The sequence below is a fragment of the Hydra viridissima genome, unplaced genomic scaffold (assembly GCF_058129835.1).
Source record: "Hydra viridissima isolate aposymbiotic clone 2 unplaced genomic scaffold, HvirCarnegie_v1 scaffold_31, whole genome shotgun sequence".
NCBI lineage: Eukaryota > Metazoa > Cnidaria > Hydrozoa > Anthoathecata > Hydridae > Hydra > Hydra viridissima.
Window position 1 is genome coordinate 1 of NW_028324326.1, and position 15,969 is coordinate 15,969.

General features: G+C 35.6%; 1 protein-coding gene and 1 long non-coding RNA gene across 3 annotated transcripts; one reads left to right on the plus strand and one right to left on the minus strand.

The window, feature by feature from the left end:
* The first annotated feature begins 5,883 nt into the window (after window positions 1-5,883).
* LOC149876100 (uncharacterized) lies at window positions 5,884-13,164 on the plus strand. Of its 2 annotated transcripts, none has more exons than XM_090075693.1 (5): window positions 5,884-5,955; window positions 9,206-12,025; window positions 12,259-12,324; window positions 12,584-12,640; window positions 12,799-13,164. In XM_090075693.1, exons 2-5 carry the CDS (start codon window positions 9,235-9,237, stop codon window positions 13,116-13,118), a joined length of 3,234 nt encoding a protein of 1,077 aa, XP_089931819.1. In that variant the 5' UTR covers window positions 5,884-5,955; window positions 9,206-9,234; the 3' UTR covers window positions 13,119-13,164. The 2 variants fall into 2 exon arrangements, with proteins under 2 accessions (XP_089931819.1, XP_089931820.1); XM_090075694.1 differs by having other exon boundaries at window positions 5,884-5,949.
* Window positions 9,845-13,912, minus strand: LOC149876101 (uncharacterized). Its single transcript, XR_016448916.1, has 2 exons — window positions 13,816-13,912; window positions 9,845-13,006 (listed from the first exon to the last, which is right to left on the minus strand). It is a non-coding gene; the product is annotated as an uncharacterized LOC149876101 (long non-coding RNA).
* Window positions 13,913-15,969: the final 2,057 nt, after the last annotated feature.

Genomic DNA, 15,969 nt, shown 5'->3' on the forward strand with positions numbered 1-15,969 from the left:
AGAGAGATAAGCTAAACTTAAAAGTGGAAAAGTACGCTAACCTTTCTTTGAAAATCTATTCAAAAACTGCCTTAGACATAAGCTAGATTTAAAAGAGGAAGACTACGCTATTTATGCTTTTAAAAAACTTTCGAAAAATACCTTAATCCATTGAGGTAGTGCACGAATTTACAAAGTTGTATCTAGTCATCCACTTCTTCTATAGCAAAGTAGCGAGGCTTTTTATGCACTTTTGCGTTCTAATTTATCTCTGTTTACGCATATGGTTTTTGTTTATTTCTATGTAATGATATACAAAAGAGTATTTTGTTAAAGATTATGCTGCAGGAGCTGCGTAAAAAAACTCTGGCGACCTTTCCTTAAGAAAAAAGCAACTGAAAGACATGTGCGCCTTAGAAAATTCAAATCGCGATTCACCAAATTAAAAGACGAAAAGAACGACCTTTAAAAGCTCTCACTAGACATTTGTGTTTATGATAGGCAATGCAGTTTTTGATTTTATGCAGCCTAACATTTGTTTCATCTATATCTTATTTTACGTTTATCTTATACTTTATCTTGCCTTTTTGAGTTTAGTATTTTGTGATGTCATGCTAAATAAACTATACTTTGCTAATTTTTATTTGAAAAAATATTCAAAAACTACCTGAATTATAAGCTAGATCTAAAGGAGGAAAACTACGCTAACTTTTCTTTAAAAAAAATATTTAAAAACTACCTTAAACATAAGCTATATCCAAAAGAGGAAAACTATGCTAACTTTTCTTTAAAAAAATATTTAAAAACTACCTTAAACATAAGCTAGATCTAAAAGAGGAAAACTACGCTAACTTTTCTTTGAAAAAATACTCAAAAACTACCTTAAACATAAGCTAGATCTAAAAGAGGAAAACTACGCTAACTTTTCTTTGAAAAAATACTCAAAAACTACCTTAAACATAAGCTAGATCTAAAAGAGGAAAACTACGCTAACAATTCTTTGAAAAAATATTCGAAAACTACCTTTAAACATGATTTAGATTTAATAGATGAAAACTACGCTAACATTTCTTTGAAAAAACATTCAAAAACTACCTTTAAACATGATTTAAATTTAATAGATGAAAACTACGCTAACATTTCTTTGAAAAAACATTCAAAAACTACCTTTAAACATGATTTAAATTTAAAAAAGGAAAACTACGCTAACATTTCTTTGAAAAAATATTCAAAAAGTACCTTAATCGAAAGAGATAGCACACGAAATTAAAAAGTTGCATTTAGTCATCCGTTTCTTCTTCATCAAAGTAGCGAGGCGTTTATGCACTTTTTATTCTCTAAGTTATCTCTACTTACGCAAATGGCTTTTGTTTATTTCAATGTAAAACTTTTCAAAAGAGTATTTTGTTAAAGATTATGCTGCAGGGGCTGTGTAAGAAAACTCTGGTGACCTTTCTTTAAGAAAAAGCAACTAAAGTAGATGTGCGCCTAAGAAAATCCAAATTGCGATTCACTAAATTAAAAGACATATACAACAAACTTTAAAAGTGAAACTATTTTTACAAGCGTATTTGGTAAAGATGAAATGTTCTTATGACATTTTAACGTTACGAAAGGGATTTTCTTCTGTTCAAATATTTATTACAATTTAAAGTGTTAAATAATGTTACAGAAACGACCTAAAACGCCTGTTGTATTAATTTAAACGAACAAAATAGATAAAAAAAAAGAAAAACTATCATTAAAAAAAAAAAAGTAAAAAAAGAAAAGAAATAGAAGTTGAGGAAAAATAAAAATAAGAACTTCTAACAAAGAGCTCTTCTTTTTATTTTTCAGATTTTAGATGCTTAATTCCTTGAATGAAAAGTTGAACTGATGACTCACTACTAAGGTTGTTCCTAGCCTTCCGTTCTCAAACTAGGCCATTCTGAGAGGCTGTTTGATTAAGTACCGTTGATAGTAGTATCGCACGTAAGAGACTTCTAAAACTCTGATTATTATTAATTCCTGGAATGAAGAGATGACTTCATACTCACTAACGAGGTTGTTCTTAGCCATCCGTTCTTAAACTAAGCAAAACAGTGAAGTTGTTTGATTAAGTATCACAGTTTGCTGATTTGCACATGCACCATTGCCGAAACTGTGATGCTTGGTTCCTTGATTGGATTGAAGAAGCTCATCACCATGCATTTTACAAGCTGTCCGTTGTTATGTTTTGCAATTCAGTGGTTCTGTTTTGCAATTCATTTTCTGTTTGTTTAAGTATCATCCGATGGTGGTGTCGTGCATGCAAACTTTCCGAAACTCTGATGCTTGTTTTTCTTGAATGGAGAGATGAGCTTATACTTTAGGTGACTTTTAAAACTGCAGTAATTAGTGCCTCGAATGGAAAAACGAACTCATTCATTACAGACCAAGGTTGTTCCTGGCCATCCGTTAACATATTAGGCAACAGTACAGCGAAGCTGTTTGTTTACAAGCTTTTGTCGTTTCGAGAAATCACTACATTAAGCATTCGATTTGATACACGACTGATGGCCAGGTTCTGATTTTCGAATGAAAAGAAGAGTCGCATCCGACCACCGGTCGGCTTTCGACGCAAAACAGCTGTACACACTCGTCCAACGATCCAGTGACTAACTGTTGCAACGAGAAAGTTAGCTTTATTTGTCGTGCAGATTGTCCGCTTTGACGTAAAATGCTAGAAATTTGCTGAACGCTCGGTTTGCGCCGCCCAAGAGTCATTCTGTTTCTGCGTTGCCAGCGTCTGTCGGCTAAATACAACTGTAGACTCCGCGCAAGCTTTTTCACCGCAAAAGTTGTACAGAGCCACACCGAAGGCTAAAATCGACTTTAAGGTCGAAGGTTAAAATCGACCCTAGAGGTTTGAAAACGACGTCACGAAATTTTCAAGACATCATCGAAGAAAATTACGGCGGCCAGATGCAACTCTTAGTACTAACTCTACTAATCTTAGTACGTTAAGCATTCCAGTCGAGAGATCAGACGTTTTTTCGTCACCTAAGAGACCGGCCGATGCGTTTGCGACGCTGCGGAAAGAAAGAAGATGGCAAACCACAGGGTTGTTACCGTAACAAACCTCCGTGAGTACCTCCATCTCGAGTGGCTTTTGAAGAAACGTTCGTTTTAAACTCAAAGGGATGGTTGTTAAAGCTCACAAACGCCTGGTTAACGATTTTCTAACGGCAGACACCGTGTTTACAATGGATACAGACCGATTAACTGAGCCCAAAGCGCAAGATCTATCAGAAAACTCCTCTAGGTCGATGCAACGAGACGACTAGACACGTGCGTCTAAAGGCATTTTACAATTGAAGGACGCCCCTCGTGGGCCCTTTAACCTTAACACTAAACTCCTGCTTGATATCCTCGTCCCCAGGTTTCCAAACCGTAACCCCAACCCCCTCTAATCCTAACCCCCTTACCCTCTAACTCTCCCCCCTCAAAAAAACAAAAAACATAAAAAAGCAAACAAAACGAAAAAAAAACTTGCTTCCCTCCTCACTTTTAGCTCTAGGATGCAACACCTTTTTGCCGCCCTCCGCTAGAAGGGAGTAGGGAGTAACGAAAGCTTGACATCAAAGTAGCGTTTCGTATGAGATTTGTTTGCCAAAATTTGAGCGTTTTTAAAAAAGCCAAGACTTCGTCAGAGGGGTTTCTTCTTTTCTCCTAAAGCTATCGATCGATTAAAAAGCTCAAAGCAAAGAAATTCAAAACAAAATACAAAAACGGGAAGTTTTAGTTTCTGCACCACAAGCCAAGCACTAGTTCAAACTGGAGATAATAAAAGGAAATCGAATGATCTCACTTCTCAAACCACTGAGCTGCCATTGGTCGGCAGTCTCTTGTTTGGAGACCATTGAGCTGCCATTGGTTGGCTGTTTAATCGTTGCGATTGGTCGGCAGTTTTATCGTTGGAGACCATTGAGAGATATAAAAGGAATTTTTTTTTTGAGCACAACATTAAACGTTAAATCGTTAGATGTTGTTATAAAGGCACCATTAGAATGCGATGTCCTCAAATATTTTCCTCGATATTTTAATAAGTAAACAAAAACAAAACTAAGTCTTGCAACTGGCGAAAACTTTCAATAAGCAAACAAAGCAACAACTTTCCTTTCGAGTTTTTTACATTTTAAACAAAAGACAACAAAGAAAAAAAAAAAAACAAACAAAAACAAAAACAAAAACAAAAAAACAAAACAAAAACAAAACAGAAAAGGGAGAATGAGTGAGTCGACTGATTTCGCTCAACTGTCTTAAACGAGAAGTCATAAACGTTTGCTTGTGCCAGCAAGTTGCAAATTAAGTTGTAAATGAACTGCACCGCAAAAGCTTAACCACAGTTTATTAAGCATATTAAGCCTTTGCTGACATGTTAAGACATTTTAAGCCTTTGCTATTATCATGAGGCTTTTGCTCCACGAGCCAAAAAAGTACGCTAGAGTTGACAAACTGCATCGCGGTCGAAAAGTGTAATTACGCCAACACTTTTATCCGTTTTAAGCATTTCGTTTTCGCACGAACAACAATTAAAGCAGCTCGTTGAGCTTAACGACGTTCGTATTTTTTTTCGAAGCCAAAACTTCGGCTATAAGTAGAATGAAGAGGCACTTCGAAAAACAACAAAGCTGTTCGCAGTCGATAGCAACGAGCGACAACATCTCTGCGAGTCTGGCATCAAGGTAAACAGTTTTTTTTTACATTTTCATTTGTAAGTGCCACTTTTGTGTACATTATGTATTCAAAAATTTCTTGCTGACGCTAGATTTTTCGTTTTCAATGAACAACAGTTGCAACCTCTAGTCGTTTGCTAAAACAGCTTGCTAGGACAACCAAATCAATCATATGTTGTGAAAATTTCTTTTTGTTCAACTGACTAAGGAAGATCGAGCGAACGCTTTTTTTTTATAACTTGTTTGTATCATATTGCTATTAAGAAAACAGCGTTGTGTATACTAAACGTGACATAATTGGCAATTATCCGTAACTAAAAATAAGATAGAAATTACAAACTTGATACCATATTTTAATTACTCTAACAAAACTAGACGTCATCGCGTGAGAAAATAAATGTTCATAACACATAACCTATTTTTTTGTTTTTTTTTTCCTTCTCTTTTTTCCTTTTAATCTCTTTTCTTTCGTCCAAAAAGCGTTTTGATTTTTGCCTCGCCACAAGCGATGAAATCGATAAAAAAAACCTGCTCGGACATTCTCAATTCTCAACAACAAAAGCAATCAAAGTTCTAGCTCTCGAGCACGTGCGCCGACAGGTTGATGAAACCGTTCAAATATGCTCGATCGCTAGAATTTAAAGAAAGAAACAAGCCAGAAACAAACCAAAATAAAAAAAACAAAAACAAAAATGGACATCTTTAGAACGCTTAAATTTTATAAAATATTTTCCTCTGCGTTTTTAACCAGCTAAACTGTCGTAAAGTTTTTTCGGTGCAGTTCATTTAAAAAACTTAGTTTTCAACTTTTAAACGTTTTAGACTTCTCGTTTAAGGCAGTCGAAAGAAATGAGTCGACTCACTCTCTCTCTCCCTATTCGGTTTTGTTTTTGTTTATTTGTTTTTGTTTTTTCTTCGTTTGCCTTCGTTTGCCTTTGTTTGCTTTTGGAAAAGTTGTCGCCATGCGAGACTTAGTTTTTTTTTTTTTTTGCTCAAATTGAGCACAAGTGAGTTTCTAGTCTTGAAAGTGTGCAAAGTGTGGGCCAATCTGGTGGCTGGAGTGATGACACGTGAATGCTGGAAATTCCAGACTTTGAGCGGATTCAGCGTACATAGAAAGAAAATGTAGCATTCACGTGGGTCTCTCCTAAGCGTGCCATTGGTCGGTCTGCTGTCCTTAAGTACCCCCCTCCCCCCCCTCAACGTCACGTTTGCTCAACTTTCTCGGTCTTTGGCGCCCAGAGAAAGCTTGAGGAAGGATAAAAATGGCGAGGTTTCGGTACTGCGTTTTCTGTTTTTCTTATTTGTTTTTGTTTGTTTGCTTGTTTGTTTGTTTGTTTGTTTGTTAATTTTTTTAATTTTTTTTTTTTTGTTTGTTTGTTTCGTTCGTTTGTTTGTTTGTTTGTTTCGTTTGCTTCGTTTGTTTTGTGATGTTTTGTTTTCCCTTCTTGATGGCACAAAACAGAAGCAAACAAGACTTTCGGTTATATTCGGTTATATTCGGTTCAATAAAAGTTTGTTGGTTTCTGCACAACAACAACAACAACCACAACAACAAAAGTCCCTCTGTCCCTCAAAAGCAGTTTCTCCTCTGTCCTAAAGAAGAGCCTCTTTGTAATCGATCTTGTCTGAATGCAGCTCTCCTTTTGCCTACAGGTTTTTATTCCAACCCTTTTGTTGTTGTTAGTGCCATGTTGTTGTTATTGTTATACTCTGTAAAAGCAGTTGTTGCTGTTGTACTTGTTTGTTGTTTCTAAAGACACTGTTGTTGCTGCTGTTAGCGCTGTTAGTAATCACCCACTTGGCTTGTATTTTTGTTTCTTGTTTTTGTTTTTTGTTTTATTTATAAACACTCTCTGAGTAAGTGATGCTGTTGCTGTTGTTGTTGTTACAGTTGCAATGAGTGTTTGTTAATGTTCCCCCACTTGGCTTGTACTTTTGTTTTCTGTTTTGTTTTGTTTTTTTTTTGTTTTTGTTTTTTTTTTTCTCAACACTCTCTGAGTAAGTGATGCTGTTGCTGTAGTCGTTGTTATAGTTGCAATGAGTGTTTGTTAATGTTCACCAACTTGGCTTGTTTATAATCTATTTTATTTTATCAACACTCTCTGAGTCAGTGATGGTGTTGCTGTTGCTGTTGTCGTTATTATGCTTGCAATGGGAGTTGTTACTGTTCACCCACTTTGCTTGTTTTGTTTTTATTTCTTTATTTTATCAACACCCTTTGAGCCAGTGATGCTGTTGCTGTTGTTGTTGTTATAGTTGCAATGAGTGTTGTTAATGTTCACCCACTTTGCTTGTGTTTTGTTTTTGTTTATCAACACCCTTTGTGTCAGTGATGCTGTTGCTGTTGTTCTTATTACAGTTGCAATGAGTGTTTGTTAATGTTCACCAACTTGGCTTGTTTATAATCTATTTTGTTTTATCAACACTCTCTGAGTCAGTGATGCTGATGCTGTTGTTGTTATTGTGCTTGCAATAAGTGTTGCTAATGTTCACCCACTTTGCTTGTTTTGTTTGTGCTTTTGTTTTTGTTTATCAACACCCTTTGAGTCACTGATGCTGTTGCTGTTGGTGTTATTATAGTTGCAATGAGTGTTAATGTTCACCCACTTTGCTTGCTTTGTTTGTTTGTTGCTTTTTTTTTTTATCAACACCCTGCGAGTTAGTGATGCTGTTGCTGCTTTTGTCATTTTACTTGTATTTATAGTTGTTACTGTTCAGCCACTTTGCTTGTTTTTTAATCTGTTTTATTTTATCACCACTCTCTGAGTCAGTGATGATGTTGCTGATGCTGTTGTTGTTATTTTACTTGCAATGATAGCTGTTACTGTTCAGCCACTTTGCTTGTTTTGTTTGTTTGTTTGTTTGTTTTTTTTATCAATATCCTCTGAGTAAGTGATGCTGTTGCTGTTGTTGTTGTTATAGTTGCAATGAGTGTTTGTTAATGTTCCCCCCTTGGCTTGTACTTCTGTTTTCTGTTTTGTTTTGTTTTTGTTTTTTTGTTGTTTTTTTCTCAACACTCTCTGAGTAAGTGATGCTGTTGCTGTAGTCGTTGTTATAGTTGCAATGAGTGTTTGTTAATGTTCACAAACTTGGCATGTTTATAATCTATTTTATTTTATCAACACTCTCTGAGTCAGTGATGCTGATGCTGTTGTTGTTATTATGCTTGCAATAAGTGTTGTTAATGTTCACCCACTCTGCTTGTTTTGTTTGTGCCTTTGTTTTTGTTTATCAACACCCTTTGAGTCACTGATGCTGTTGCTGTTGGTGTTATTATAGTTGCAATGAGTGTTAATGTTCACCCACTTTGCTTGCTTTATTTGTTTGTTGCTTTTTTTTTTATCAACACCCTGCGAGTTAGTGATGCTGTTGCTGCTTTTGTCATTTTACTTGTATTTATAGTTGTTACTGTTTAGCCACTTTGCTTGTTTTTTAATCTGTTTTATTTTATCACCACTCTCTGAGTCAGTGATGATGTTGCTGATGCTGTTGTTGTTATTTTACTTGCAATGATAGCTGTTACTGTTCAGCCACTTTGCTTGTTTTTTTTTTGTTTTTGTTTTGTTTGTTTGTTTGTTTGTTTTTTTATATATCCTCTGAGTTAGTGATGCTGTTGTTGTTATTATGCTTTCAATGAGAGCTGTTACTGTTCACCCACTTTGTTTGTTTATAATCTGTTTTATTTTATCAACACTCTCTGAGTCAGTGATGCTGATGCTGATGCTGTTGTTGTTATTATGCTTGCAGTGAGAGTTGTTACTGTTCACCCACTTTGCTTGCTTATTGTCTATTTTATTTTGTCAACACTCTCTGAGTCAGTGATGCTGATGCTGATGCTGTTGTTGTTATTATGCTTGCAATGAGAGTTGTTACTGTTCACCCAATTTGCTTGTTTTGTTTTTTTATTTGTTTTTTTGTTTGTTTTTGTTTTGCTTGTTTTTTTTTATCAATACCCTCTGAGTCAGTGATGCTGTTGCTGTTGTTGTTGTTGTTGTTATAGTTGCAATGAGTGTTTGTTAATGTTCCCCCCACTTGGCTTGTACTTTTGTTTTCTTTTTTGTTATGTCAACACTCTCTGAGTCAGTGATGCTGATGCTGTTGTTATTATGCTTGCAATGAGAGTTGTTACTGTTGTAGTTATGTCTGTCATTTGTCCTTGTTAGCAAGTTCTATTTGCCCTCTCTTGCCTTTTTTCAACACAGTTTCTTTCTTTGAGTCATATGGTTGCGAGATCCTCTCAAACTCCATCTCTTTATTTATTTGTTTCTTTTTTTTTTTTTTTTTTCTCATTCTCCTTCTCATAATAGCAATCACTGCTGCCACCATGCATGTAATGCTAGTTGCTCTCATTCTTTTTCATTTGCTAGTGGAAACTTTGTTTCTTCTTGTTGCTCTCTTTTCTTTCTTTTTTCTCTTTTGCAGAGGATTCGAAAAAACACAGCTCTTCCCTGCAGTTGTAAACATTCCAGGATTCCAGGATGCAGGCAGAAGAAAAACACTCTCACTAACTGTCTTCTTTTTTTTAGCATAAACCGTTGCAAACAAACACCTGAACATGTCTTCTTCACAAGAAAACAACACTGTTGTTGCCCCTTCTCCGAACTCTAAAGCGAAAAAAAAGAAAAGAAGGCAGTCACAAGAACAGAGAGACTTAAAGCTCAAAAACAAAGTCAGGGCCGCATTAGTTGCAGCGTGTGGCTCCGTAAACAGGGTTGTACCTTTCTATGGTACCAAGAAGAGGTACGCTGTTAGCTGTCCGATGCCTTTGTGCAAACATTCCTCCACAAGCATTAAAAGACACTTGACTAAAAAAGATCATTCTTGGACTTTGGATGAAGCTTCCATCTTTTACTCTGCAATGGTCAGGAAGTTTCAGCATGCTCGTCTCGAACGCAAGTCCGGCTGTCCAAAACCTTACCCCTGTTTGCAATGTTGGAAGTATTACGACCGACTGGACATACACTTGAAAGAGACTCATTTCTACGATTCCAAGACGATCAAACAAAAGATTGCAGAGGCAAAGCGATACGACAACGACAAGCTCTATGTCCCTCAATTTATTCGACCTGCCTTCTTTGGTATTAAGCCAGTAGCTGAACAAGCGTCTGCATCAGGCTCTGCATCCTCTGCTCCTGGGCCTTCCTCCTCTTTTTCTTCTCCGGTTCTTTCCTCTGATCCTCTTTTAAGCTTGCCCTCATCAGTTGCTGGTTCGTCCGAGGCTCCTTCTGCAAACCACTGCACCTCTGTAGAAAACAAAGAGCTGAACACCGAATCCGTCCTAGACTCTGATTTTAATTCCTTAAAGCACTTGGTTTCCAACTCCTCCGTCTTGACAGAAGATAAGAGACTCTTGTTTCAGCTGGACAAAGATGCTTTTCACTTTTATTACCAGTCAGCAGATGAGCTCTTCAGAGATTTTGAAAAGTGGCTTGTGGTAGCCAACAACAACACTTTGTCACAAGCAAAGATCTACAAAAATGCAGTTGTTGAAATATTGACATGTTGTGACAGCACGCTGACGCTGCACCCGAACGCTCTCACCAATTCCAACGTTTTGGAGGATAGATACTTTTCCATGCACTTTAAAAACATTCAGCTCAATTCCAAGCTGAGTGAACTTGACCAAACAAAAGCCATGTCTTGTCACACGTTGTACAACCGCCTTGTCTACCTTTGTCTCCTGTTTCGTTTCAGTGAAGCCAGGAATGTCTATTTCGGACTTTCTCATGAGGCCATCCGACGTTTGCGCTGCAAGGTGGAGGAGTTACAAAAAGTGCTGAGGCCCTTTCGTTCTTTGAGGAGGAGCCTTGTGAAAAGCAAAAAATGCATCAACATCATCAATGTCAGTTTGCTGAACGAATATGGCAAGTCTGCATACGTAAGACAGTTAGTGGAATCGATTAGAAAGCCGTCTCTTACACCGACTAGAGACAATGCTGTGTCTCTACGAAACCATCTTCTGCTCTCTGTCACTGTAATTAACAGTTTAAGAAAATCTAACATTGCTCTTTTAAACATTAGAGACTACATGGCTGCTGAGAAGAGTGAGTGTGGATATTGCATTGTGCAAGAGCGCTACAAAACAGCATACAAGTACGGAGCCAAAAACATTCTAGTGCCGAACGACTTGAAAGTGTTGATCGATATTTATTTGCTGAGATACAGAGACCTTCTTGTCAACGACTCTCACTACATGGCTGCAGACACCAAGACTGTTTTGGAGTTGAGCGACTGCTACAGGCCCCTTTTTCCATCGATGAGACCCAACAAAGACGAATGTGTGACACTCGGTGCAACTAGAGTGCCTGTTTACCAGATGGGTTCCTCTGCTATCTCCTCTTGCCTGACGTCCTGCTTCAGAAAAAGCCAAGTAAACATTCCCATGAAGCGTCTTACTCCCACTTGCATTCGCGGTTCGATAGCCACTTACTTTGCCAACAACAGCAAAGAAGATCGCGAGCGGTTTGCTACACTCTACATGAAGCACAGCAGGAACACAATGGATAGCTTTTATGTGTCCCAGTGGAACGCTGCAGAGGAGTTGCGCTTTGCCCTGGGCATCGGACAGTCCTTCGGAGTCATAGAGTCTTTGACTGTTGAAAAGTCTGAGAGACCACCAAAGAAGGAGAAGGATGTGATGGACTGGCTCCAAACTAATGCAGAGGAGTACGGTTTTCATGAGGTTGAGGACATCTTTGAGGAAGATTTAGACTCCGGTTCTGACTCTGAAGAATGTGCTGCTACTTTCAGCTGTACCACAGTGGTTCCGTTTTCTCCAGCTGTAGAAAACAATGTTCCTTTAGAGGATAGCAACGACCATGCCGTAGATTTCTTGTGTGAACCTACCTCAACTCCTGTTTCGTCTGTTCCATCTGAACAAACAATCGCTGGTCCAGTTCTTGAACTATCCCCTGCTCTTGCACAACTAGTTCCTAACGAACAAGCTGTTTGTATGGATGTAGATCAGACTCTAGCTGTTCCTGTTGGCACAGCTTGTTCTCCTCTTGCATTAACATTATTTCCTGATGAACCGGATTTTATTGAACACCATGCAAAACTTTCTCCAGTTTACTTTAATGAGCAAGTGGTTGCCAAACCTGTTTCTGCTTCTCCTTCTCAGCAAGTCGCTTTCTGTCCTTCAAAAGAGGTCTTTTCTGTTCCTCTGACTCCTAGCCTTGTTGCTTTTCAGCAAACATTGGCCAAACCCAGTTTGTTTCTTTCATCTGATCCAGTTTCAGCTGTTCCTGTCCAACAGGCTGGTACTGTTCTTGCAAAGCAGCTCTCACCTTATGCTGTTCAATCTGTTGGTAGCCTATTTAGCCAAAGTCTTGCCTCTACATCCAGAGGTAAATTCTTTTTGATTTTTGATTTTTGATTTTTATGCAAATCTCAACACGCTTTCAAAAAATGAAAATGCCCAAATCAACTCCTTGCCCTATTGTTATTGTTAGAGCTGTAAAAAAAACAAAACAAAACAAAAAAACAACACAGAAGTGTGTATGTATTTGTTGCAGGACTAATTCTGTGATTGCTTAAATGTTTATACAAGTGAATGATACTAAAACTGATTATGTTTTAGAAGTAAAAGATCCAAGAAGAAAAAAAATCAAGTTGGAAATGCCATCTTTCACTCAAGAACTCATCGGTAATGTAAAACCTAATTTATACAAAGATATATAAACACAAACCTCTTCTTGCACAATTTCAGATGGTTAACTGTTAACAAAAACTAGCCATCATTGCTAAGTGCACTTTTAGAAAGTTGTGTCTACCCGATTTCTAATGATGAAGTTAGAAACATCACCGTTAGAAATCATGCACAGCTTGTTATCATCTCTAACACTTAGAAACTGTTGATGGTTTTTATGAATTAGAAAAATGAACATGGTTTTATTTTATTTCAGGATCAACTCAGCCAAGAACAAAGGAAAACAAAGCAGAAGTTAGCCAATGCCATTTAGGTAATCTTTCAAAAACCAGTTATTGCTATCAGTGCAAACAATAAGGTCAACAAAAAAAAAATAAATAAAAAAACAGAATAAATCTTGTCTTACTTCAGAACCAAATGAATATTTGATTTAATCACTTTGTGTTATGACTTGAGTTTGTAAAATTTTAGATGAAATAGTTGAAGAGCTGAATGCTTGCCCTGGCCACAACGAATGGTTCAACACCAGAAGTTTTCCACGATGTGCAGCTTTGGTGTTGGCATACATCTTGCAAGACGTGTTTACAGATGTAAGCTCAAGTTGCTCGTACAAAGATTACCTTGGCATCTTGGCAAATCATAGCAGTGACAAGCTCATTCATGTCTTGCAAAAGTACTCCTACCAAAGCCATATTAAAGACAAAATTAAAAACATGAAGCTAAAAATTCAAAAAGAGGGTAGTTTAGAAAAGTTTGTTCAATATGGCAATATCGTGAAACCATTTATGTAGTTTAGATAAGTTTGTTCAGTTTGGCAATAAAGATGGGCCTTTTGTGTAGTTTGTTTTATCTATGCTTTTGCAAATATTTTTATCTGTTTCGCTAAAGACATAATAAACAAGAAGTTCTGTTAAACTGTTCTCACATTTCTTATTTAAAAGATAGTTCAAACTTTTTTTTATCTTTAAAAAAAAAAAAAAGAAGTCGTTTTGTTATTCTGTGAAAACTTTTAATAGAGTTGCATTTAGAATTACTTCTGATGTTTTTAAGAGTTTGTTAAAAAGCAAAATAATATTTCCTGTGATGTTAAACTGCATAAGTGAAATTTAAAAAAGGAAAACTGCTCCAAACATTTTTCGGAAAAAGAAATCAAAAAGTTCCTTATTTTAAAAGATCTAGACATCCATTTCTTCTTCAGCAAAATAGCGAGGCTTTTTTATGAACTCTTACTCTCTATTTTTTCATATCTTTACACAAAGGATTTTGTTTAGATCAATGTAAACATACATAGAAGTATATTATGTTTTTTTTTTTTTTTTTTGTTTTTATGCAGTCTAACTTTTGTTTCACTTCTATTTTATTTTACGTTTATCTTGTATTTTATCATGCCTTATTGGTTTTTGCGTTTTGTGATGTCAAGCTGCGTAAGCTAAACTTAAAAGGGGAAAACTACGCTAACTTTTCTTTGAAAAAATATTCAAGAAGTACCTTAAACGAAAGAGAAAGCACACGAATCTTGCCATCCAATTCTTCTTCTGCAAAGTAGCGAGGCTTTTTATGTACTTTTGCTCTCTAATTTATCTCTATTTACGCAAAGGGTTTTATTTCAATGTAAACACGTATAAAAGAATACTTTGTTAAAAATAATGTTAAAGGAGTTGCGTAAAAAAAAACGTCTGAATAAAGTTTCTTTACAAAAAAAACAACTAAGAAACAAGCGCGCCTAAGAAAAACCAGATCGCGATTCACTAAGTCAAAAACGAAAGAAACAAAGTTTAAAAGGTCTTTCTAGACAACAAATTCTATTTTTGGCAATGCAGTTTTTGTATTTATGCAACCTAACTTTTGTTTGACTTCTATTTTATTTTACGTTTACCTTGTATTTTATCTTGCCTTTTTGTGTTTTGTGATGTCAAGCTACATAATCTAAACTTAAAAGAAGGAAACTAGGCTAACTTTTTCTAGTAGAATATTATGTTGTTGGTTTTGTATGCAGCCTAACTTTAGTTTCATCTATATTTTATTTTGCGTTTATCTTATATTTTATCTTGTCTTTTTGAGTTTTGTATTTTGTGATGTCAAGCTACATAATTTAAACTTAAAAGAAGAAAACTAGGCTAACTTTTCTTTGAAAAATTGTTCAAAAACTACCTTACACCGATAGAGATAGCTCACGAATTTAAAAAGTTGCATCTATTCATCTTCTTCTTCAGCAAAGTAAAGCTTTTTATGCACTTTTACTCTCTAACTTACCTATATTTGCGTAAAGGATTTTATTTAATTCAATTTAAACATAACTAGTAGAATATTATGTTGTTGGTTTTGTATGCAGCCTAACTTTAGTTTCATCTATATTTTATTTTGCGTTTATCTTATATTTTATCTTGTCTTTTTGAGTTTTATATTTTGTGATGTCAAGCTACATAAGCTAAACTTTAAAGAGGAAATTTACGCTAACCTGTCTTTGAAAAACTATTCAAAAACTACCTTTAACAAAGTAGCGAGGCTTTTTATGCGCTTTTACTCTCTAACATACCTATTTTTGCGCAAAGGATTTTATTTAATTCAATTTAAACATGCCTAGTAGATTATTATGTTGTTGGTTTTTTATGCAGCCTAACTTTAGCTACATCTATTTTTCATTTTACGTTTGTCTTATATTTTATTTTATCTTTTTGTGTTCTGTGATGTCAAGCTACATAAGCTAATGTTAAAAGAGGAAAGCTGCGCTAACCTTTCTTTGAAAAACTATTCGAAATCTATTTTTGAGATAATCTAGATTTAAAAGAGGAACACTACGCTAATTTTGCTTTGAAAAAACTCTCGAAAACTAACTTATTCGATAGAGATAGCACACAAATTTAAAAAATTGTATCTACTCATCCACTTCTTCTACAGCAAAGTACTGAGGCTTTTTATGCACTTTTATTCTCTAACATACCTATATTTGCGCAAAGGATTTTATTTAACTCAATGTAAACATACATAGAAGAGTATTGTTACCCTTTTGTTTTATGCAGCCTAACTTTAGTTTCATCTATACATTATATTGCGTTTACCTTATATTTTATCTTGCCTTTGTTAGTTTTGTGTTTTGTTATGTCAAGCTTCATAATCTAATCTTAAAAGGGGAAAACTGCGCTAACTTTTCTTTGAAAAAGTACTCAAAAAGGACCTAAATCGATATAGATAGCTCACAATTTTAAAAAGTTGCATATAGTCATCTTCTTCTTCAGCAAAGTATCGAGGCTTTTTATGGATTTTTACTCTAACTTTCCTATATTTGCGCAAAGGACATTATTTAATTCAACTTAAACATGCCTAGTAGATTATTATGTTGTTGGTTTTTTATGCAGTCTAAACTTTGTTACATCTATATTTTACGATTAACTTATATTTTATCTTGCCTTTTTGAGCTTTGTGTTCTGTGATGTCAAGCTACATAGTCTAAACATAAAAGAGGAAAACTACGCTAAACTTGCTTTGAAAAACTATTCAAAAACTACCTTTAACAAAGTAGCGAGGCTTTTCATGCACTTTTACTCTCTAACATACCTACATTTGAGCAAAGGATTTTATTTAATTCAATTTAAACATGCCTAGTAGATTATTATGTTGTTGGTTTTTTATGCAGCCTAACTT